Source organism: Megalobrama amblycephala, linkage group LG16, assembly GCF_018812025.1.
Source record: "Megalobrama amblycephala isolate DHTTF-2021 linkage group LG16, ASM1881202v1, whole genome shotgun sequence".
Classification (NCBI taxonomy): Eukaryota; Metazoa; Chordata; class Actinopteri; order Cypriniformes; family Xenocyprididae; genus Megalobrama; species Megalobrama amblycephala.
This window is the reverse complement of record NC_063059.1, coordinates 15899626-15926520: the sequence shown is the minus strand read 5'-3', so window position 1 is coordinate 15926520 and position 26895 is coordinate 15899626. Positions and strand designations below refer to the sequence as shown.

Here is a 26895-nt window from a genome sequence, read left to right as displayed (position 1 = left end):
CTCACGTTAATTTCTAAAACTGACAGTTAAGGATATAACCTTAAAATGAAAGTTTTGCGCTGAGGAAACATCACACAATAAACATCACATGCATCTGTCAAAGCGCCTGACAGGGCAAGCCATGTTAAACATTATGCTAATGCATTAGCTTGAAGCTTAAAATAAATAATTCTCATGTTTTGGGCAGCTTGGATCACGTACCTTTCCCGCAACAGCTCATGCTGTTTCCTCCACTATTTTTAGATGTATTTTGTCTATAGAAATGCGTTATTCAATGCTGTAATTTGACGTGAATGGCTGAAAGTTTTCCGTGCACTTTGGGCAGATGCAACTAATCAATAATGACATTTGTTGTCAATGATTTCCATTATCGATTATTATCAATTTTATTGATTAGTTGTTGCAGCCCTACTCAACAGTAATGCGACAACATGTAAGTAACCAAGCCTGAATTGCAACCAGTGATTTCTGATATGTAATGATTCATGTACAGATGTTCTTTGTCTATGTGTCAGTAAATCAAACCAGTGACTAAATGGTCCACTTCACATGGTTTCTCTTAGTAGGATGAAAATAATGTATTATTTAAGATGTGATTTAAATTATAGAAAGAAAGTGATCAAAGAATGCCGTCTTTATAGTCGCTGCAGAAGCTGTCAATCAAACAAGTTTATCAGTGATTGAGTTCTGGAAAAACTCCCGTTATAATAAACAAATATCTTATTTACATTGTGTTTGCACTGTGTTTGCACTAGTTATGATGAAAGCATTTGTTAGTGTGCAGAAATCAAGTTGCAATGCATTCATGTGCTCAACTATGTTTGTGATCGGCTACATTGCTCATCACTGCATCCTTTCATGCCACAATCTAAATATAATGCCATAGATCTAAATGTAATGCTATAATCAATACTTTTCATGATTAGTTAACCTTGAGAGCTGTAATAGTAAAAACGTGCTAAACGTTTACAAGAAAGTTCCACTGTTCCAATGTAATACTTAGCTATTTCATATGCAAAGATGTTAGCTAATCACAGCAGTGGGTGTTTATACTGAAGTCTCACAGCAGACAGGCCCCTTCAAACAGAGTATTCAAATCAGAGGGCTAAAATCAGGGTTAAAAAAATGCCTTTTATTTCTAAATTCTAAGTGCACCCCAGGAAACATTATAAAACAATGCACGACCCCTTTAACATAATACAGGTGCTGGTCATATAATTAGAATATCATCAAAAAGTTGATTTATTTCACTAATTCCATTCAAAAAGTGAAACTTGTATATTATATTCATTCATTACACACAGACTGATATATTTCAAATGTTTATTTCTTTTAATTTTGATGATTATAACTGACAACTAAGGAAAATCCCAAATTCAGTATCTCAGAAAATTAGAATATTCCTTAAGACCAATACAAAGAAAGGATTTTTAGAAATCTTGGCCAACTGAAAAGTATGAACATGAAAAGTATGAGCATGTACAGCACTCAGTACTTAGTTGGGGCTCCTTTTGTCTGAATTACTGCAGCAATGCGGCATGGCATTGAGTCGATCAGTCTGTGGCACTGCTCAGGTGTTATGAGAGCCCAGGTTTCTCTGATAGTGGCCTTCAGCTCTTCTGCATTGTTGGGTCTGGCATATCGCATCTTCCTCTTTACAGTACCCCATAGATTTTCTATGGGGTTAAGGTCAGGCGAGTTTGCTGGCCAATTAAGAACAGGGATACCATGGTCCTTAAACCAGGTACTGGTAGCTTTGCCACTGTGTGCAGGTGCCAAGTCCTGTTGGAAAATGAAATCTGCATCTCCATAAAGTTGGTCAGCAGCAGGAAGTATGAAGTGCTCTAAAACTTCCTGGTATACGGCTGCGTTGACCTTGGACCTCAGAAAACACAGTGGACCAACACCAGCAGATGACATGGCACCCCAAACCATCACTGACTGTGGAAACTTTACACTGGACCTCAAGCAACGTGGATTGTGTGCCTCTCCTCTCTTCCTCCATACTCTGGGACCCTGATTTCCAAAGGAAATGCAAAATTTACTTTCATCAGAGAACATAACTTTGGACCACTCAGCAGCAGTCCAGTCCTTTTTGTCTTTAGCCCAGGCGAGACGCTTCTGACGCTGTCTGTTGTTCAAGAGTGGCTTGACAAAAGGAATGCGACAGCTGAAACCCATGTTTTGCATACGTCTGTGCGTAGTGGTTCTTGAAGCACTGACTCCAGTTGCAGTCCACTCTTTGTGAATCTCCCCCACATTTTTGAATGGGTTTTGTTTCACAATCCTCTCCAGGGTGCGGTTATCCCTATTGCTTGTATACTTTTTTTCTACCACATCTTTTCCTTCCCTTCGCCTCTCTATTAATGTGCTTGGACACAGAGCTCTGTGAACAGCCAGCCTCTTTTGCAATGACCTTTTGTGTCTTGCCCTCCTTGTGCAAGGTGTCAATGGTCGTCTTTTGAACAACTGTTAAGTCAGCAGTCTTCCCCATGATTGTGTAGCCTACAGAACTAGACTGAGACACCATTTAACACTCTGAGTTCTGAGGTATCGCCGGCGATACCACCGCGTTTTTTTTTCTTACCTTCTTACCAGTGTGAAAGAGACTCAAAATACTCCGTCAATGTTGCACATACAATTAAGAGTTATACACCGTTTTAATCTGTGGAATATCTTCTTTTATTTGTGTACACTCAGAGTAAAAACAAAATGTTGTGCTTTTTGTAAAATAAAGAAAACTAACATGATGCGTGATCTCTCGTCTCCCTCTGAACGAAGTCCAATCGGATAGTTCTCAGAAAATGAACTGTAACTTAGTGAATACTAATCACAAAAAAATGAGACTTCTGTCTAAAAAAATGTTGAAATGTCAGATTTTAAATCGTGTAAGTCAAATCGAAAACAAATATTCTCTGTTTATGTAATCTGTATGAAAAGAGAGCCATGTCAGAAGTCTGTGATTCAGCTCATTATCCGCTAATGCGGCCACGCCCACGGAGCCAGCGCTATTCAGACGCAAATTCTGAGTCAATACATGCATACATCGTCTCAATCGTGTATTTATTGTCTTGAAAAGTGTTTTGAATAGCCATAGTTAGCGATCTCTGGCCTCTGTTAGTTCGGTTAGTTCCTGGATTGCCTATTCTTCTTTAGCAGGCATTTGTGGACTAAAGGTGCACAGAGCGCCCTCTGGCTGCAAGTATGAATTGAAAACACAGTATCCAGCGCTCATAGTAATGACAATAAATATTGAATAATTACTCCTCTGTATAGAAAATTGACATAAACATATGAGAATCCATCAATATCTCTCCAAATGTGCATGCTTTTAAGCTAAAAGCCTATATGAAATGCCATAGAGGTAACATACTTCAGACACTTTGCATCACAGAAATACATTATATTTTAAAGAATATAATAGAATAACATTATTTTAAATTGTAATAATATTTCACAGTATTGCTGTTTTTTCTGTATGTTTGATTTACACCATTATGAGCTTTTAGACATGATCACAGAGGGTTTTTTCACAGCCTACCTGTCTGAAAGAGCTCATTATTTATGCAGGTCATTAGAGCTCTTTATGCAATTCTTTTGTTTTCTCAGGTGAGAATCACCCATTATTCACGATGATTCACGCCTCCACGCATACTGTGTTTCTTGACCGAAGGTGTTTTAGAAAATTTAAATCTCTCTATTGTTTTATATGAAGGAGTAGGAAGGATAATTTTTACATAATTTTGAAGCAAAAACTCTAGTCTACAATCCCCAATACCCAGAAGTCTTGTGAACACAGATTTAATATTATTTTTTTGGCCTTATTTCAGTGACTTAAGTTTTTTGTTTTTTCAATAACCACGCATAAACATTATTCCTTCAAAAATGCAAACATGTACATACATGTTCCTCACATATTATGGTAGCCTAGTTTGTGCTGAATACAGTGTAATGACACTTTTTCCATTAATATGTTTATGAACAACTGAAAAAGCACAAATGTCAGGGCATGTCAAAACTTCTCCAGGCCCCAAATCAGCCTCAGACTCCAGAGGGTTAAAGGCCTTTGCAGTGTTTTGAGTTAATTAGCTGATTAGAGTGTGGTGCCAGGTGTCTTCAATATTGAACCTTTTCACAATATTCTAATTTTCTGAGATACTGAATTTGGGATTTTTACTTAGTTGTCAGTTATAATCATCAAAATTAAAAGAAATAAACATTTGAAATATATCAGTCTGTGTGTAATGAATGAATATAATATACAAGTTTCACTTTTTGAATGGAATTAGTGAAATAAATAAACTTTTTGATGATATTCTAATTATATGACCAGCACCTGTATATGATATTTCCTCAACACATACATATGCTTATCTCTCTGCAATGAGAAAATGTTTGTTTTGCGCCTTTTAGTTGAAACCAGACCTGTTGGCAGTACAGCGCATCCTAAGAAGTGTAGTTTGCGCAGTATAAACAGTATAACAGACTACAGTAAGCTTCTACCTGAAACAAAAAACATTCAAATAATATTCCCTCTGCACTTCGGAAACTGTGGGCTTCCACACGTACATACATCAAGGTATCTCTCACATTGAGGGCGAAGCTTGTGGCCTCACAATTAAAGATGAATGACACAAACATATGCCAGCAGAGGTCGTCCTTACTTCATTAAATAAATAAACAGTTGCTTTTGTTGAAATTTATAATATGTGGAACAGTTTTGACAGTATATTCATTGTTTATGTTGCTAATGGTGGTTGCTAAGAGAGTTACTAAGGGGCACAGTGACACAGATCTGTTCGGTCAAGGAATCATAGCTGTGAATTTTATTGTAAATAAAACACGCCCATTGACCAATCAGCATCCAGGACTGGAATTTTCCACAATATGGCTGCTTAGAGTGCAGGAAAAAAAGCATGTGTACACTAAGCCAATCAGGAAGCAGCATTTCCTATTTATAGAAATCTGAAATCTGAAGTCTAGCAGTTCTTTGTTCCTCTACTGTTTGAATGTGTCATTTCCTGTCTTTTTTTCTTATCTGCTGTTTTTGATCTGTTTTTTGCCATTATTTGTAATCACAATCTAATGGTTGAATCAACAGTGGGTTTCTAGATCGTTCATTGAATTTGATAAGAGAGGATGCAGAGCAAAAATTAAACCCCAATGATAAACAATGGTTTCCTCTCTAAAGCCATTAAGGAGAGCAAACTAGTAACAACACACACACACACACACACACACACACACACACACACACACACACACACACACACACACACACACACACAAACACTTGAATTGTGAGTATTTTTAGTGTGCTAATTATGCTGGACACACACTGTGTATGTATTCATCTTCTCCAATCATTCCTTGAAATGTCAGAGGGAGACATGATTCTTGTCATGCTGATGTCAGATCTCTGGTGCTACTTATAAGATTGTGCATATGCAGTTTAGTATAATTTAGTATAATTGTGTAGTCTATACTGTATGATGAAATAACACATAAGAACATAATGTTAAAATTTTAAAGGCATCTTATATTTGAACTTTTAAAGTGTTAGTTCTCTCAACTAACTTCATGAGGTGCATCCTATGATGCTATGTAAACAGTATTGAGCTATTAAATGTATGTGTGACACAAAATGTAGGCTTTTATTCACATATAAACACATTCCAATTGTCGCATTTTCTTTCACCATTCAACATTTTTTTGGGTTATTGGTTATTGGCTGCCAAGCATCTAGTCATAACATTCTAACACCGCATTGTTTCACACTGCACACGTTTGGCACTGCAAAAGAGGACCTAACCCTGGTCCAAAGCAGGGTTTCAAAACCCCGGGTAAAAAGCGGTGCCAACCGCTTTTTTGAAATAAGTGTGTTCCTTTACCTGGGGTTAAAAGCAGTGTTTAGAACAATGGTAACCTAAGGTTAAGGGCAGTGTGAAGAGCCGTATGGATTACTTTTATGATGTTTTTATGAACTTTTTGAAGTTTTAAAGTTATGGTGTAATGCACTTTCAATGGACTGGCAAAAATCTCCCAGGTTTCATTAGAATATCTTAATTTGTGTTTTGCTGATTAAGTAAAGTCATCCTAATTTTTGTCTTAAAGGTGCCCTAGAATTAAAAATTGAATTTACCTTGGCATAGTTGAATAACAAGAGTTCAGTACATGGAAATGACATACAGTGAGTCTCAAACAGCATTGTTTCCTCCTTCTTATATAAATCTCATTTGTTTAAAAGACCTCCGAAGAACAGGCGAATCTCAACATAACACCGACTGTTACGTAACAGTCGGGATCATCAACATGTACGCCCCCAATATTTGCATATGCCAGTCCATGTTCAAGGCATTAGACAAGGGCAGGACGTCTGGATGTGCACAGCTGAATCATGAGATTAGGTAAGCAAGCAAGGACAATAGCGAAAAATGGCAGATGGAGCAATAATAACTGACATAATCCATGATATCATGATATTTTTAGTGATATTTGTAAATTGTCTTTCAAATGTTTCGTTAGCATGTTGCTAATGTACTGTTAAATGTGCTTAAAGGTGCCCTAGAATTAAAAATTGAATTTATATTGGCATAGTTAAATAACAAGAGTTCAGTACATGGAAATGACATATAGTGAGTTTCAAACTCCATTGTTTCCTCCTCCTTATATAAATCTCATTTGTTTAAAAGACCTCCGGAAAACAGGCGAATCTCAACATAACGCCGACTGTTACGTAACAGTCGGGGTGTACGCCCCCAATATTTGCATATGCCAGCCCATGATTGAGGCATTACACAAGGGCAGTTAGTATTACACAAGGGCAGAACGTCTGGATGAGCACTGCTGAATAATCAGACTAGGTAAGCAAGCAAGGAAAACAGCGAAAAATGGCAGATGGAGCAATAATAACTGACATGATCCATGATAACATGATATTTTTAGTGATATTTGTAAACTGTCTTTCTAAATGTTTCGTTAGCATGTTGCTAATGTACTGTTAAATATGGGTAAAGTTACCATCGTTTCTTACTGTATTCACGGAGACAAGAGCCGTCATTATTTTCATTATTAAACACTTGCAGTCTGTATAATGCATAAACACAACATCATTCTTTATAAATCTCTCCAACAGTGTAGTGTTAGCCAGTTAGCCACAGAGCATAGCCTCAAACTCATTCAATATCAAATGTAAACACCCAAATAAATACAATACTCACATAATCCGACGCATGCATTCAGTATGCATGACGAACACTTTGTAAAGATCCATTTTGAGGGTTATATTAGCTGTGTAAACTTTGTTTATGCTGTGATAGAGTCGAGAGCTCGGGAGGGGGCGGAGAGCGCGCAATTTAAAGGGGCCGCAACCTGAAATCGGCTCGTTTCTAATTATGCCCCAAAATAGGCAGTTAAAAAAATTAATTTAAAAAATCTATGGGGTATTTTGAGCTGAAACTTCACAGACACATTCAGGGGACACCTTAGACTTATATTACATCTTTTAAAAAAAAGTTCTAGGGCACCTTTAAAGTTACCATCGTTTCTTACTGTATTCACGTTGACAAGACTGTCGTTATTTTCATTTTTAAACACTTGCAGTCTGTATAATTCATAAACACATCTTAATTCTTTATAAATCTCTCCAACAGTGTAGTGTTAGCCAGTTAGCCACAGAGCATAGCCTCAAACTCATTCAATATCAAATGTAAACACCCAAATAAATACAATACTCACATAATCCGACGCATGCATTCAGTATGCATGACAAACACTTTGTAAAGATCCATTTTGAGGGTTATATTAGCTGTGTAAACTTTGTTTATGCTGTGATAGAGTCGAGAGCTCGGGAGGGGGCGGAGAGCGCGCAATTTAAAGGGGCCGCAACCTGAAATCGGCTCGTTTCTAATTATGCCCCAAAATAGGCAGTTAAAAAAATTAATTTAAAAAATCTATGGGGTATTTTGAGCTGAAACTTCACAGACACATTCAGGGGACACCTTAGACTTATATTACATCTTTTAAAAAAAAGTTCTAGGGCACCTTTAAAGTTACCATCGTTTCTTACTGTATTCACGTTGACAAGACTGTCGTTATTTTCATTTTTAAACACTTGCAGTCTGTATAATTCATAAACACATCTTAATTCTTTATAAATCTCTCCAACAGTGTGTAATGTTAGCTTTAGCCATGGAGCATACTATCAAACTCATTCAGAATCAAATGTAAACATCCAAATAAATACCATACTTATGCGATTAGACATGCTGCATGACGAACACTTTGTAAAGATCCATTTTGAGGGTTATATTAGCTGTGTGAACTTTGTTTATGCTGTTTAAGGCAAGCACGAGCTCCGGGGCGGGGAGCACGAGAATTTAAAGGGGCCGCAGGATGATGGGCACAGAATGCTAATAATATCTCTGAGACATTTACAATCCACACCCACCACAGGTGTAGCTTGCAAACTCAAAATACATCTGTGATATACCTCAGTTTAAATAGATTATTGTGTGTGGTGGTGCTGTGGGTTTCAGGGATGTTTAGATAACTAGAAACGAGTTATCACATTTAGCTATCAGTTTAAATGCTTCAGTTTGTTTTCACTATATAATATATTAAAACAAATGGAAGCATTTAAACTGATATAATACTGTATATCAGTTTAAATACTTAAATATTATATTATTATATTATATTATTCGCGGTCTCTTCTGTGTTGTGACCCTTGGCGCTGGGCATGTGATGTCTCTTGCCTCGTCAGCACAGAATGGCCTGATTTTTTCATACAGATAGGCATTATTCAAATTAATAACAGATGCTAACATTACCATCTAAAAGCCCATTATAGTAATGGGGGTTTTTGGCAAGTGATACAATGCTAACGGTTACAATTAAAAGCTAGTAAATAACAATAGACACATGAGAAAACGTGTATGTGTTCTTAGAATGAACACAAAACGACAAACTTTGATGTTTATGGAAACTCACCCCATAAGAAACAGAAAAGTATTCTTGCAGATCTCGTTGCCTCCAATGAAATAAGTCGTTCGGGCACACTTTCTCTTTGTCGGGGTCTTCTTTGTGGATGTAACCATCTCCGAAGTTTGCACTGTGCGTCTGTTTTCCTCTAAATGTCCAATAATTCGCATGTCCTGCCACTCTTTTTCCGCAGCTAAAGAATCCAGCCGTATGTTGTACATAATGTCTGGAGAAAGCTTCTGGCTACATGACTGTCTCCCATGCAGAGAGTTCTCTTTTCTCCTCGTGTAGCATTTACAGTCAAAGTTATGGATTTTCCCCATTTCTCTGTCTTTATCCCCATCAAATGTTACTATCGATATAGCCTCTGATATCTTACGGTCCAACTCGTCTGACGTCAGTCCGATACATTCTTCCTCGTCTTCATCTTCGCTCAGTTGCAGATTAGAGATATTATTCAGTCTTATTATGCCGCTTTCATCGTCGCTCAGATCGTCTTCAGAATCAGTGAGCGCTTGTTCATAATCATCCGGCTTTTCGAAGAAGTACTTCAAAACATTTTCGGTGTAACGGCCACGGTTCAGCTCGTCTGCGATATTCTTTGCGGCGTCCATCTTCATTGAATTTTGATATCAGCTAGAGCCGGCCAGAGCGCTGCATAAATAAGTAGCCACGCTTCCCTTGGAGGGCGGGGCAATAACAAAAGAAACAAAAGCCGGCGTATCCGATTCCAGTATGGAAATACACACAGACAATGACACGCCCCTACTGCGTGCTAGAATCTCTGAAAAAAACAAGCCGATTTCAACCTCAAAATGTATGCTAAATATACTGCTTTAAATATACCAATACTGCTATCTCAAACACGGAGAGGCTTCTTCGTGATCTCAACTAACAGATTCTGCAAAAAAACGAAAATCACCAATTTTGAAAAAAAAAAAAAAAAAAAAAAACGCTTCTTTCTCATTTTGCTCAATAATTGTGCTGCCGACTTGTGTCCGTGGTTTCCGTGACGGGTCACATATGCGGAATTATTATCGTTACCTGCATTGTGCATCGGCACGACTCCTCAGCGGATGAATCTAATGTTTGCTGTCAATCACTACACCGGTGTGGATACTGTACTTCAGAATCACAGATTCTACGTCTGGGAAGTATGACCAAAATAAGAATTTTCACTGGAAAATGTCATCTGAAAAAGTAAATAACATTTCTGCCACTTTTGTTCTGACCAACTGAGGAAAAAAGGCCTACAATAAATCGCGCTGCCATTGGTGATTAAATCTACCATGCAAATTATTATTACTGTTATACTTTGTTCTCAAATTGTTAATGTTAACAACATCAGCATTGCGTGACTATGTGTATTTAGTGTGTATTGGCGTTACCTGTATCTGTTAAATTTCTGTAGCCACTCCACAGTCCGAAGTCTTTTGCTTTTGACTACGGGTGAATCTCCAGTTGTCACTGATGATTGTCATTTGGATCTTTCTGGATTACAATCCACCATCAAAATGATACGTTTAATTATTTCAGCTGCTGTGAGAACAAGCTATAAATTATCCACTACAAGCAGCATCCTGATAAAGCTGACTAGCCTGGACTCCTTCTTTCTGTTTACAGACGTGACGTAATGACACAAAGACGAACTGCTGCATGCTCGAATTTCCCGTGGAAATCCACCAGGTCGCTCTTATTATAAAACATTATTACAAGCTTGCTGTTGTGAATCGAGCTAAGATAAGGAGATTTTAGGCCCGACTGAGCCTGGTTTCTCCCAAGGAAGGAGTTTGGGTTCTTCATTGTCACATTTTGGCTTGCTTAGTTGGGGACATTTAAAATTCGGCAATATTATTCACTTGAATGCACTGTATTGGATGAGAACTGAACTGAGCTGGATGATGCTATCACTGTTTTCTCCAGAGATGCTTTATAGATTAATTGAAGTCATTCCATAATTGATGTACTTCACACATTGTTTTGAACCCTGGCTGGATATGTACTTGCTCAAAAATTGATTTTGGATCATTTTTAATCGAAAAAAGTTACGGACTGCAGCTTTAATATTTGAAACAACCCTATAAATTCATTTAACATCTTAAATTTAGTTATTTAAGACAGGTTGGTAGTTATCCTAACTTTAAAAAGTTATTTACAAAGATTTTTAAGAACATTCTCTTCGGGAATATGAATAAATACTTAAATTTTATCTTAAGATCAATCTTAAGAAAATAAAGTTAAGAAGAGTCTTAAGAAAAGTGTTTGGGAATACAAAATATTCTTGTCTTTTTTCTCAAGTTTGAATCCGACCCAAGCCTTGTAAACAGGCCTTAAGTTTTTATATCAGAAGGTTTTTAAGAACATGAGAACATAAATTTAGTCAAGTTTGTCCAATGTGTGTCCAAAGTGTGTCCAAACCTTTAACTGGTAGTGTACCCAGTATCAAATTTCATATAACAATAATTGCTGAAGATTGATTCACGGTATATTGAATTATCACAGCATCAAGTTACCAAAAAGTGTTGTCATCCTAACAGGTTAAATAACTTTTTTGGATAACAAAAAGAAAATATAAAAGAGGACACATTATGCCCCTTTTCACAAGATGTAATATAAATCTATGGTGTCCCCAGAATGTGTCTGAAGTTTCAGCTCAAAATTTCCCCCCAGATCACTTATTATAGCTTGTCAAATTTGTCCCTATTTGGGGGTGAGCAATAAAATGCGCCTTTTTTATGTGTGTCCCTTTAAATGCAAATGTGCTGCGGCTCCCCGCACCCCTTCCAGAAGTGGGCGGAATCCTTTACACGAGCTTTGCATACTCACATCAACAAAACAGGTGAATCTCAACCAGCCAAAATGTCAGAAATAACCAGTTTTAGAGTGCTGCCTTATATGTTTGAACTTTTAGAATGCACCTGGACATTTCTGAATGGTTAGTGAATACATTATATGTAGTTGTTGTGGAGTTATGTTGATTCAACTCATCGACTAGCATGTACTGTCATGTTAATCTATAAATTGTTGCATAGGTTAGGGCACTATACAATGCATAATAAATAAGTGTGTTTATGTATTACGCAGGCGGTGAGCATTTTTGGGATAAAACTAATGACATAGCTCAAGTTATTCTCTGTGAATACAGTCAGAGACTATGGTAACTTTAGCCACATTAGTCATACAGCATTCTAGAAAGCTCATTCAGAAAGGAAATTTGCAAACATTCACAAAATATGAAGTGCCATACTTACTTGTTCTGGATATGAAGTTAGAGCATGAAGCATTGGCATTGGACCCATCCTTCAGAAACAACTTTTTCACAAATCCAGCGTTGTACTGACCCTCATTGGTAAAGCAGTCATGTGTAAAATGATTTGCGCAAATATATAACATTTTACCGAAATTCTCCAGCATATTTACTTCAAAAATTAAATTCAACCATGGTGTCCTCAGTGGCTCAGATGCCAAGACTCTATGGAGACTCATATGTTCGTGGGTACATCCAACAACATAACATTTGTAATGACATAAAGTTGGTTTGACGTTGGACGTTTGATTTTCACAAATTTTGGGACAATCTCTAAAGTTATATATGACATTGGTATACACAATTATAGAGTAACATTTGTAATGTTTTTGTTTTGTTTTTGTTTTTTTGTTATCCTCAAGCTATCGGATACAGTGAGTAAACAGAAATAGCAGACTCTGTGCTTCTCATTCAGGAGTGTGTATATGCTAAAAGGGCAGATCATCACCAGTCATGGGAGGGGTTTCCCTACTCTTACTCTTGAGTAGGGGGAAATATAAAACAGCACATTCTGAGAGATTGAAAATGATGATAAAAGGGGATTATAAAAAAAGTATTGAGTGGATTTTTACCATTTTATAGGCTGGTTGTTTACACACACTGTGGACACGCATCTGTGTTCAAACACCTTATAAAAGTGAATTTTGCATAATATGTCCCCTTTTAAATACAGTACAATAAAACAAAAAATCTATAAAGTAAACAAATGTTTCAAACAGATTAAAGTGCAAAAAAAAAATTAGAGAACAAAAGGTAACACTTTACAGTGAGACCCCATTAGATTAACATTAGTTAATCCATTAACAAACATTAACTAACAATACTGAGCAATATCTACTACAATCTACTGTTAGTTAATAAAAATACAACTGTTCATTGTTAGTTCATGTTATTTATACAACTTTTGATTTTAATAATGTATTATTAAATGTTGAAATTAACATTAAGATTAATAAATGATTTAGAAATATTTGTATTATTTGTTAATGTTAACTAATAAATTAACTTATGTTAACAAATGGCACCTTATTGTAAAGTGTTACTGATCAAATAATAAAGAATCAGAACATTTTTAAACAATGTCTAGGCCAGGGTATGTTTTAAATGATTTAAATGTAAAAATGTTTAAGTTTGAAAAAAAAAAAAAATAGCCTTTAAGTATTAATTATTTGGCGTTGTGATGAACACCATAATGAATACAAAAATCTGAATGTCTGATTGAAACATTTACATATTGTTCAGAAACAAAAAAACTACAAAAAAGTAGCGCAGCCTGCTTTGTGTACGTGTTGCCGGGGTAACTGCTGCTGGGTTAACTGCAGCAGTTACTGTGGGCTAACTGCTATTCCATCTGCGCCATCTATACTATCAGAGAGTGAATATAGATTTTCATTCAGAATCAGCATGTCTCCTTCACTCCTTCACTGTTTACATCAGAATGCGCATGCCTCTTTGACGCAGCATACAAGCAGTGTTGTAATTTTTAACTGGTTGATAGAAAAGTATTCTTAAAGGTGACCTCGAATGAAAAATTTAATTTATCTTGGCATAGTTAAATAACAAGAGTTCAGTACATGGAAATGACATACAGTGAGTCTCAAACTCCATTGTTTCATCCTTCTTATATAAATCGCATTTGTTTAAAAGACCTCCGAAGAACAGGCGAATCTCAACATAACACCGACTGTTACTTAACAGTCGGGGTGTACGCCCCCAATATTTGCATATGCCAGCCCACGTTTCCAACATTATAAAAGGCATTAGACAAGGGCAGCCAGTATTAACGTCTGGATGTGCACAACCAAATCATCAGACTAGGTAAGCAAGCAAGAACAATAGTGAAAAATGGCAGATGGAGCAATAATAACTGACATGATCCATGATAACATGATATTTTTAGTGATATTTGTAAACTGTCTTTCTAAATGTTTCGTTAGCATGTTGCTAATGTACTGTTAAATGTGGTTAAAGTTACCATCGGTTATTACTGTATTCACGGAGACAAGAGAGCCATCGCTATTTTCATTTTTAAACACTTGCAGTCTGTATACAGTGTAGCATTACCCGTTAGCCACTGAGCACTATCAAACTCATTCAAAATCAGAAGTAAACAATATAACAGTATACAATACTCGCATAATCCGACGCACGCATGCCACATGCATGACGGACACTTTGTAAAGATCCATTTTGAGGGTTATATTAGCTGTGTAAACTTTAAGGCACTGTTTAAGGCAAGCGCGAGCTCTGTGGGCGGAGAGCACGGGATTTAAAGGGGCCGCAGCATAAAATAGGCGCGTTTATAATGATGCCCCAAAATAGGCAGTTAAAAAAATTAATAAAAAAAAAATCTATGAGTTATTTTGAGCTGAAACTTCACAGACACATTCAGGGGACACCTTAGACTTATATTACATCTTTTAAAAACATAATCTAGGACACCTAAAATGCATTCTAAAAAATCTAAATAATTCATAAGGAATTATTCACAGTATTTTGAAGTGCCCACAAAAACAATATTGTGTTCATTATCGTGATATATGGTATTACTGTACATTGGCACATGTCTAGTAGCAACATATAAATGAGGATAATACAGACAAAAGTGATTAATTCAAGGGTGAAAACAATGTTGCTGTACTGTCATACCAAATTTCAGTTGAGTACTGTAATAGTACAAGAGCAGAAGTGCTGGCTGTCACTTAGTTAAGTGCTCCCTGAGGAGTTTGTAATTGAATCCTTCTCTGGTAAAGGCAGACATCAGACCTTTTGGTTTGAACTGCAGGTTTAATGACTTCAAAACCACTGTAGTAATGATCACATCTCAGTTGATCAAGTGACAGTTAAGTCTTTTACTTTTGTTACTGAAGATTGGATTTTCTGTTCAAAAATTCTATTCTATTCTATTACAAAAAAAATTTCCACAAAAATATTCAGCAGCACAACTGTTTATAATGTTGATAATAATAAAAATTGTTTCTTGAGGACCAAATTAGCATATTTGAATGATTTCTGAATCATGTGACACTGAGGCTGAAAATTCAGTTTTGCCATCACAGGAAAAAAAAAAAGTTTAAATATATTAAAATACAAAACAAATATTTTGAATTGCAATAATATTATTGTTTTACTGTATTTTTGATCAAATAAATGAAACCTTGGTCAACATAGGAAACGTATTTCAAAAACATTTTAAAAAATCTTACAGATCCCAATCTTATAAATTATATATGCATTTAAATTTACTGTAAGTCTTTCTGGAAAGATGTCCAAAATATTATCAATATTTGTTTGTTCAATTAAATGCTCTCTAGAATGAGAAAGTGCAGAAGACTTAACAAGCTGCAAATCATCATGGTTTGTGACTGTGGCAAAACTAAAATCTATTTACAGTTTCAAGAGGTGAGCTCTTCGACATGCTCCACCCAAACTTCAGAAATACATCAATACAGGAATAATAATAAAAAAAATGCACACATGAAGCAGTTTCATGTGGCAGAGAAGAGCAGCAACTTATGAGTCATACTGATCTGAAAATAACTGTCCTGCAATTTAACATACTGTTATCAGCCCTGCAGAAAGAAATGTAAATCACTGTAGATTTTGGGTTAGGGTTAGGGGACTCTACATGAAATTTGGCTAAACTAAATGCAGTGAAAATACCTTTATGATTTAATTGATGGTTTAATTCAGTTTAAATCACCTCAGAAGTAGTGTAAATCTGCAATCTGACTTGTGGTGCAGCCTGGAATTAAACCACGCCATGTTCGTTCATCTGGCCCGAGGATAACCGGCGCCCCGACTGAGCCTGGTTTCTCCCAAGGAAGGAGTTTGGGTTGTTCATTGTCACATTTTGGCTTGCTTAGTTGGGGACATTTAAAATTCGGCAGTATTTTTGACTTGAATGCACTGTATTGGATGAGAACTGAACTGAGCTGGATGATGCTATCGCTGTTTTCTCCAGAGATGCTTTATAGATTAATTGAAGTCATTCCATAATTGATGTACTTCACACAGTTATTGAACGGAACTGAATCAACACTGAACAGATTTCAAATGAAAAATAACTATTTACTGTTTTCTCTTTAGAGCTGCTTTACAGCAGAATTGAATTCTCTTTGCATCATTGAATCATTATTTTCCTGTTTATCACTATAAAGCTGCTTTGAAACAATCTGTATTGTATAAAGCACTAGCCTATATAAATAAAGGCGACTTGACTTGAAAAACAATTTTAGAGGTTTTGCGTATGGCAGTTTAGTACTTCATATATAAATACATGCAAGATGTATTGTGGTGAACATGTTTATTAATTCACCTCTCTTGTCTTTCACTCTCTCTTAGCCCATGAAGCCACTTAAAGCTACAGCTACTACATCAAAGCCAGTGCTGACAATGGAGCAGATTGACACTATTTTCTTCATGATTCAAGACATCTTTGAGATTCATAAGGAGTTTTATGATGCTCTTTTTCCCAACATTCAGCAGTGGGATGAGAAGGTCACTGTTGGACATCTCTTCCAGAAACTGGTGAGTCAGCCTGCCTAACATGTGTTAACCCTCTGGGGTCTAAGGATTTTTGGGGCCCTGGAGAAGTTTTGACATGCCCTGACATTTGTGTTTTTTTCATTTGCTTATAAACATATTAATGGCAAAAGTGTCACTACACTGTATTCAGCACAAACTAGGCTACCATAATATGTGAGCAAAATGTATGTATATGAATGACGTTTATGCAAGGTTATTGGGGAAAAAAAAAAATAAAATAAAAATAAGTCACTGAAATAAGGCCTCAAAATAAATACTAAATATGTGTTCACAAGACTTCTGGGTATTGGAGGTTGAAGGCTAGAATTTTTGCTTCAAAGTAGTGTGAAAATCATCCTGCCTACTCATTCACATAAAACAATATATTGATTTAAATAAAAAGACACTTTTTGTTTAGAAAGACAGTATGCGTGTAGGTGTGAATAATCCTGTGATTCACACCTGAGGAGACAAAAGACCTGCATAATGAGCCTTTCAGTCAGGTATGTGAGGAAAGAATGAGAGTGAAAGAATCTGAGAACAAAGTAGTTTATTTTATAGTTTATTTAGAATATAGTTAACAATATACATGAGACACATTTTGAATAAATGAGGGCACATTTTGAGTATACATTTTTACCTGGAAATAAATCCTGTTCAAAGATATAAATGAACATCACTTACCTGGCATTCCAAGGTGTTTGGTGTTTCTGTGCACTGGAGGAAAAAAAAAAAACTTCCAGTCAGTGATCTCACCCATCATATTCATTCAGAATATCCAGTGTGGGCCAATATCTGGTCACTATGATTCACAAATCTGTGATAAAAGAAAAACCCTCTGTGAGCATGCTGATAAATAATCATTTCAACTATTATATTAACGTTAATATAATGTCCACTCTTAACAGAAAACATGATTTTTGTGATCTCATGCATGCACGTATTATTGCACATCATGTGAAGAAAATTTTGTATAGGCCTATTATATTTTAAATTATATGCAGTACCGGTCAAAAAATTGGACACATTACTATTTTTAATGTTTTTGAAAGAAGTCTAATGCTCATCAAGCCTGCATTTATTTAATAAAAAATACAGAAAAAAACAGCAATATTGTGAAATATTATTACAATTCAAAATAATCATTTTTTATTTTAATATACTTTAAAATATAATTTATTACTGTGATGCAAAGCTGGATTTTCATCATTCATTGTGAACAAAAGCTTCACTGATGTGGCTCTAGGCTATTGAAGTAAACATTTCATAATCTCTCCAAAACAGGCCAAGAAATCGTCTAAACATTCATATTAGGGTGTTTCTAGTTAAATTTAGTAGTGAAATTTAAGGTTTATGTTAAAATTTGTCATCAGATGCTTCATAAATATAAACACAGTGTCATTACACACCTTGACATAAAAAATAACGAATGAATAATATGATTTAATGAAAAATAATGAAGCATTTATAGGTCCAAACACAATTTTTGCTCATGTCCCTCACGTATGGTCTCAATGTTGAGATACATAAAATTAGCTAATTATGACATTATTTCAAATGAATTAGCTTCATATAAATGTTACTTTACACCATCTTAAAGTTCTTTTTTGTTTACTAATCATCTATATGATTTTTTTCATCTAAATACACCTGTCCCACACTTTTGAGTCCTTACCGCAACACTGAAAAAAGACTCTTAATATGACATTTGTTCAAAGCCAAACAAATCTAGTTTCTATGGAAACAGAAATTAGCATGTGAGCACATGGCTGACAGACTGAGCCACCCCCATAAGATCCAGAAAACTATATAAAGATCATCTTTTCTTCTTAAGTATTTATTGTGTGTCCTTACCATTCAGCTTAGTAATTGTGTATTTTGAACTACATTGTAAAAATGAATTTGAGGTAAAGACCTTGTATTGTGATAGAGACAAATTCAAGTTTTATACTTTATATTGCATTGATCAGCTACAATATTAAAACCACTGACAGGTGTGGTGAATATAATTTATTATATCATTACAATGCCACCTGTCAAGGGGTGGGATATATTAAGCAACAAATGAAGTCAGTTCTTGAATTTCATAAGTTGGAAGAAGTGAAAAGAATAATTGAAAAGATCTGAGTGACCAAATGGTGATGGCAAGACAACTGCATCAGAGCATCTCCAAAACAGCAGGTCTTGTGGTGTGTTTATGGTATGTAGTGGTTAGTACATACCAAAAGTGGTGCAAGGAAGGACAACCGGTGAACTGGCGTCAGGGTCATGGGTGCCCAAGACTCATTAATGGACATGGGGAGCAAAGGCTCGCCTGTTTGGTCCGATCACGCAAAAGAGCTACTGTAGTTCAAAAAATTGCTGAAAAAATTAATGGTGCCCATGATAGAAAGGTGTCAGAACACACAGTGAATAGCAGTTTTCTGCTTAGCAGTAGACTGGACAAAGTGCCTATGATGACCCCTGTCCACCACTGAAAATGCCTACAATGGGCATGTGAGTGTCAGAACTCAACCACTCAACCAAGAGATAGCAGCAGGATACTCTATGGGAAGAAGGCAGGCCGGTTGGGGCAGTGTGATGCAGTAGGATAGAGGATCATGTTGAGACTAAAATAAACAGTTTAGCAGAGAGATGTCTAAGTACTGCCAGGAGAAAAAACCATCCTATTCAGGCTTGTGTGTGAAAGCAAAGAAACAGATGCTTCACATGTCTGTGATGGCTATAAATGCTGTCTAGGTAGAAAGCTGACTAGGTGTGTGTAGGATGTGTGTGCTGTGTGTCTCATTAATGGACACTAGATGGAGTGCACCACTGCATCTCTCTTTATGCTGTTGTGTCATCTGAATGAATGTTCTAGCTATAAAGGGAGTTCACACTGCTTCATTTCTGTCTACATTGTATTCCGTTTAATGTTGTTAATGGATGTTATGCAAATTTCTTGTGTGCTTTTGTGAATCTAGGGCTGTGTTAGGGGAAATCTATATTTAAATGGTCACGAAACCCCAAAAACATTTTTTTTTAGATGTGAACAGATATATACAGGCTACACATCACTGAAAACACTAAAAGCACTCATAAATTTAACCAAGTGGAAATGTGTTATTTTTGCGTTTTTCTGAGCAATTTTGTTCCTCCGTGTTGAAAAACAAAGTTGAATCAACACCACGGAATCTGACGTAGAAGCGTGCATCCGGAGTGTGTGATTGGCTGCTGGGGCTGGAGAGGCATTTTACGTCATCTGGTTCTGAGCACTTTTCTGCATTTATTCATCAGAATGAACTCTTTTAACTCAATCACTGCGCTGTATTATGCATAACATCGCACTACAGTGGAGAATTCAAACAACATGTAACAACATGCGGAGCGCGCATGAGAGCGGAATGCCTTCTGCGCTAAATGCCGCGATGAGTTTAACAACGCTTGAAATGTGGATCAAAGATCATATACAGGCCGGAGTAAGCATGTTTCAAGTTTTTTATGGGCATATTTCACATACTCTAGTGCTCTAAACATGAACCAGCACAGTGTATGCGCATATATTTAATCATGTCTTCTTCAAATGAAATATATGTACAAATAAGGACATTGATACACAGCCGATTGATACATATCTGATCATAAATGCGATGACAGTTGAGATGAAGGACCTTCATCTAGACATGATAACGCATCCCTGAAATGTCAACTAAACTATCCCCTGCGAAGGCCTCCTTCCCTTTCCTTTCCCTATGTATAGATAAAACTTTATCAAAATTATTCCAGTTCGCATAGATCCGTGGACACAACTAATTTTTCTGTATTATGCGGACCAGACAGGTAATTTGGAAAATATCACTTTTTTTTAAAAAAAGACCAAGCTTCTGCACACATACACACTCAAACACGCAAACCTATAGGCTAAACACGTAAATGAACGGCAAGAATGCATTAAAGGTATTCGGTTTTCAGTAGGAAAGATGTCAGTTAAGTGGCCCCTAAAGTAATAATTAACAATTTTTACAATGGAAGTGATTCAATCAAAAACCAACTTTAGCTCGATAATAATTTTTCTATTGTCACTGTGAAGCTACTTTGAAACAATATGTATTGTGAAAAGCGCTATATAAATGAAGATGACTTGATTTGACTTGACATGAGGAATTATTCTGATACAGAAGAGAATGAGTAGACTGAAATACACTGCAGTTCTAAAGTACGATTTTTTTAAAAATATATATATTTTTGAAATAACGTCTTATGCTGACCAAAAGCTGCATTTATTTGATCTAAAATTCAGTAATAACAATATATTGCACAATATTATTATAATATAGATTAACAGTTTTCTTTTTTTAAATATATGTTAAAATGTAATTTATTCCTGTGATGACAAAGCTGAATTTTCAGCAGCCATTACTCCAGTCTTCAGTATTGCATGATTCTAATATGCTGATTTGGTGCTCAAGAAAAGTTTCTTATTATCAACGTTGAAAACATCTTAATATTTTGTGTAAACTATGATGTTTTTTTTTCAGATTATTTGATGAATAGAAGGTTCAGAAGAACAACATTTATTTAAAATAGAAATCTTTTTGTAAGGTCATAAATGTCACTTTTGATCAATTTAATATATCCTTTCTGAAAAAAGTGTTAATGTTATTTTTTATATATATATATATAAATCTTATTGACTCCAAACTATTGGTGATGCACAAAATAAAACAAGGTACAAAAGTTTAAAATTAACAAGGCATTTTGTCCACTGTTTATCCTTAAATGAATGAAAGAAATAACTGTTTAAATATAGCTGTGAGCAGCAATGGCGGGCCCAAGCCCTGGTGGCACTGCCACTCTGATGGATTCAGGGCAACTGTGCACGATGAGCAATATGCATGTAAACTGGGTAAATTATTATGGCAAGATATGGGACTCTTCCTGTTTCCCTTTTTGTCATTTGCCATTTTTTTTTTACCTAAGGAAAACAATGGGGCCTTTGCCTTTTTCAGGGCTTGGGCCCTTATTATATTCATTAGTACCAATTAAAAATAAATATATAGTGAAACTGCTAGTACAGTCATTAGAAAATGTAACTGCTAAAATAAAAAAGCACATTCATATAACTACTATATTCATGATGTTGCTAATTTTAAATCAATAACAAAATACTGAATATAGTGTAAATGTATTTAGTTATCTTGTGCTGTTAAGTTCATTGTTACACTCTGAATGGATTTAGTTTGCCCCTACCCAGCATGCATTACTTCTCATCATTACAGGCTACACTTCATTTATCTCCTGAACCAAACACCAGATGGCAGGAGGTTATGACACATGATTTTTCAGAGTTTTCTCCATATACACACACACACACACACACACACACACACATGTGCGATCAGTAAAACATTGTGACATTGGTTGAGTTAGCAGATGGAGTAATTACAGGCTCCCTATTGCTCTGGAAACTCAGCGAATAGGAAAAGAAGCACGAAAGACTATGACTGAAAGAGATGAGGAAAAAAGTTCTGTTTTTGAACAGAAGGATAGGTTTAGGATGAACAAATTCAAACGAAGTTGATTGGAGGCAGAGTTTCTCTCTTATTAGTCACCTTTCTCTCTTTCTTTCTTTCTTTCTTTCTTTCTTTCTTTCTTTCTTTCTTTCTTTCTTTCTTTCTTTCTTTCTTTCTTTCTTTCTTTCTTTCTTTCTTTCTTTCTTTCTCATGCTCTTTGCCCTTCTTTTCCCACAAATGCTTCTCTCTTCACCTCTTCACAACAATTAATTCTCTTTTTGCATCTTGGTGACGTGCATATGCATATCAGTGCTTGTTTGTGGATACACTTGGTGAAAAGTCAGAGTGCTTGATGCAGGGTTGCTAGGCGACGATGGCATGTCCATGTGATGTGTTGTGTTTCAGACTTCTCCTGAGCCGTGGGATAGAGGAGCATGCTGGCATGGAGATTGAGAACACAGGCTCTCATTATGCAGTTCACACCTCAGGGGCACAAATATACAGCAATCCATAACTTTACAGAAGTCAGGAATCACAACAGAGAAGATGGATCATAAAAGACAATGGAAAGAAAGAGAGAGCAGAGCAGAGCATCTAGAGGTCAAGTCAGAGTTTGAATGGCAGTGCTTTAGATATTTTTGCTTTGTTAAATCTGAAATAGTGGTCGACCAATATATCGCCATGGCCAGTATAATTCCACATTTAATTTCACAAACCTCGCAAACTATTTATATTCCCAATTAGTGTTCCCTGGTCTTTATAAGAATATATGATTTTGATTTAAAAGATTGCACAGACTAACCAGACCACTTATCAAACATGTGAAGTTTGAGGCAGATCGGACATTGTATGCTTGAGTTACAACAACTTCTTGTTTCTTGACAATAGCATGCTTTAGCACTCAGCTAAGTGTTGCTAGCATGTTTTAGAAAGTTTGTAGCATGTTTAACACTCAATTGCTTATTTTAGTATGTTGCTAGTAGTGCACCACAGTGTTAAACACATCACTTCTTGTTGTCAGTGGGTGGCGCTATTACTATAACTGAATATTGTCATGTAGATGTGTTCAGGGCAGGATATTTATCAAACATGTGAAGTTTGGGGCAGATTAGACATTATATGCCTGAGTTGTAATAACTTCCCGTTTCGTGACGTAAATGGCATAGCCTACATTAGCACTCAGCCAAGTGTTGCTTGATTTAACTTGTTTCTAAAATGTTTGGTACTTCATGGCATATTTAAATGTGTTTCAGGGAGTGAATTACAGTGTAAAGCATGCTATTTTCTGTTGCCAGCAGGTGGCGCTATGACTAACTGAATATTGGCATATAGATGTCTTCAGGCCAGGACTCTTATCACACGTGAAGTTTGGGGAGGATCGGACATTGTTTGCCTGAATTACAACAGCTTCCTGTTTCATGGAGAAACATCAAACTTTGTCATGCCGCCACGGACACACCCTTCAATGAAAACGCAAGATTTTCATAATTTATCATCGCTAAGGTCTTAAGATTAGACTGACAACATATGATTTTGCTTTGGTTAAATCTCAATGAGGAGTTAATCACAGTGTAAAACACGTGAAGTTTGAGACAGATCGGACACTGTATGCCAGAGTTACAACACCTTGTTTCATTGAAACATCAAAGCTTTTTCAGGCTGCCACGGACACGCCCTTCAGCGAAAACTCAAGATCTTCACAATTTAACGTCGCTAAGGCCTTAAGATTAGACTGACCAAATATGAAGCTCTAGGAAGAGTTTGTTAAAATACAACATCTGGAAATGGCAACAAGTGCAAAAATTTTGCATAGAAAATTCAAAATATCTCACTTCCTGTTGGGTTTTCAGATTTTGCACCCAGGGACTTTTTTTTTTTTTTTTAAATATATTTTTAAAATATAATTACATGTGTATGTACACAATGTGCCTCATTTATCAATCTAACATAGAAACGAGCGCAGATCCAAGCGCAGAAATCGTCTTACAACAGGGTTCAACAGGGTCCGTCTTACAACAGGGTGTGACTTATAAAACATTTGTATGCTGGCAATCCTATCGTACGAATGATCGAACATTGATAAATGTGGCGGCTGAAAACAATCGTCATTTATGTATCACACCCCTAAAAATTCATGGTTTGGAAGCCTCGCCACTAGAGTATACGATACAGAGAACCATAACCCGGCCAAGAAGAGGAAGTAATCTCATGAAAGAGAAATTCATTTTACACCAAAAACACCTGTTAACATCGTAATTGCAAACTATTACATTAATTTGTATGTATATTTAATACCAGTAAATAACATTTCATAGGCCTATTGCAGTTCCCTCCACCATAAATCCTTTAAGTTTAATGGTATTCAGAACTGAATAAGAATGAAAAAGAAGCTATAAAATGATATATTAAACTATAAAGTAAAACATAAATTAGATTGTCATAGTGGCATTCATTATAAACAACATAAGTCAAGCCAAAATTAATTTTTTTAGGCTAAAGCGAAACTGATGTGCTCACCTCTCTCATTTGGCAAGAACCCAAATATGTTTCTGTATTTGCATGTAACATTTTGGTTGCTAAATTATTATTCATTATGTAAATATGGCTTTGTACTTCACTCATGTTCCAGTATCCATGTAAAATAGCATCCTTTACATGCACAAAAATGTGTTTTGTTAGGCGATGGGCACGCTGATTTACAGCGGACCATTTAATTTGAGCAGTGTAACTTTTATGTTTGGTTGACTGCATTTTAGTTTGATTATGAATGGCTGAAATATCAAGTTAGAAACGCTAGAACTGATGTTGTGTGTGCGCGAGGCACCTTGCACAATCAAAAAAAAAATACAATGCGTTAGAGTGTCACAAAAACAAGCATCACAGTTTTTTCTTTTGTTATTTGTTATTTCTTTTGTTTCTTTTCTTTCTAAATGAAATATATGTTGTGCAGTCCTATTTATTTCATTCCTTTTATATAGCCTACTTTAATTTTATTCTCTTTTTCTCGGTTCATAGAAGCGTGTGATGTGTGAATCCTCATGTTCTTTTGCTGCTATTTGCGTATGTAAAGCTAAACCCCTGAAAATAATATTGTATGGTATTTTTAATTGGGCACAAACACCCATCTATTCTAATTAAATTTTAATTTGACATTCTAATCTTAACGTAGGGCTGGATGATTATGACCTAAAATCAAAACCTCGATTAATTGAACATTTTACCTCAATTACGATTAATGAACGATTACTTTGTTTGTTTGTTTTTGTTTGTTTGTTTTTTTGCCCTCATAGTTCACTTACAAAATTTGTACTGCAAATATGATTGACTATTAAAGGTGGGATATTTTTTTCCTATTGAAAGAGCGATCTGACATAACAGCTCACTTTCAGCAGTTATTTTATCTATAGTTCGTAACATTTCTTACAAACTTCTGCTCGTTGTAAATTTGAAGCTGTGGGTTATAAATAGTTACTAAATATATGAAAAATATGTGCTATAATAACTATTGAGTTTCTAAGCTACTTTAGTGATAAATCACAGGACAGCGCTGACAACTAGTTTCTGCTCCTCGGTGCACGCCATCTTCATGTTTTGCGCAGCTACTGTTTGTATGTGTGTTCGTGCCACAATGCAACTGCGCGAGCATGGTAGCTCGATATAATAATACACATCCAATTGTCTAATCACTTGAATGTCTAAACTGGCAAACCGTAATACACATACAACTGACAAAGTTTATTGAAGACGCAAGGCTTGCCGCTCGTGCGCCGTCTCTGTGTTGACTCTGCATTCACCTGCGTGTTGATTGGAAGGGGCGGAGTCACGTGGCAACACGCGCACTAGTATGTTTTTAAGGGGGAAGTATAACAGGATTAAAAAACAGAAATAACCGTCATGGGAAAATTACGTCAGTTAAAGGTTCTGAATTTTGGTTTTGATTACTTTTTGATTAATCGTCCAGCCCGATCTTAACGGTTTATGATCGACTAATGAGCTTTGGTTGTTTGTCAGGAAAATAATCTAAATGATCAGTATGCTCTCATTATAATTCTCCACCAGATTTACTATGCTGCACGCAAGTTCACGCTAACTCAAAATCATGTATATACGAGCTGAGACCTGATGTGAGATTTGATCGTCCACACAAATTCTTGTCCAAGCTTTTGTTCTATCCAGACTGGACTATTGTAATGCTCTCTTGGCAGGCCTTCCAGCATGCACTGTCAAGCCTCTACAACTGATCCAGAATGCGGCAGCAAGAGTGGTCTTTAACGAGCCGAAGAGAGCACAAGTCACACCTCTCTTCGTCAGTTTGCTTTGGCTGCCAATAGCCGCTCGCATCAAATTCAAGGCTCTAATGCCTTGCCTACAGAACAACCACTGGCTCTGCACCACTATACCTAAACTCACTACTTCAGACTTATGCACCCTCTAGAAGTTTGCGTTCTGCAAGTGAACGATTTATTTACAAAAATAAATAAAATTCCTTGCCACGAACAATTTGCTGGTGAAACTGGGACTTGACATGTTGACACTCATGTTGATTTGATTGCTTCTACTATTCTTATTTGTAGGTCGCTTTGGAGA

The 26895-nt window shown here is 36.1% G+C and overlaps 1 protein-coding gene across 4 annotated transcripts in view; it reads left to right on the top strand.

Moving 5' to 3' along the window:
• The window catches only part of abr (ABR activator of RhoGEF and GTPase), a 343069-nt gene that overhangs the window by 131065 nt on the left and 185109 nt on the right, over positions 1-26895 (top strand). For all 4 annotated transcript variants that reach the window (XM_048161871.1, XM_048161872.1, XM_048161873.1 and 1 more), the window contains one exon: positions 16634-16819. In XM_048161871.1, the coding sequence (XP_048017828.1) occupies positions 16634-16819 (186 nt within the window). The remainder of the gene's footprint in view (positions 1-16633; positions 16820-26895) is intronic.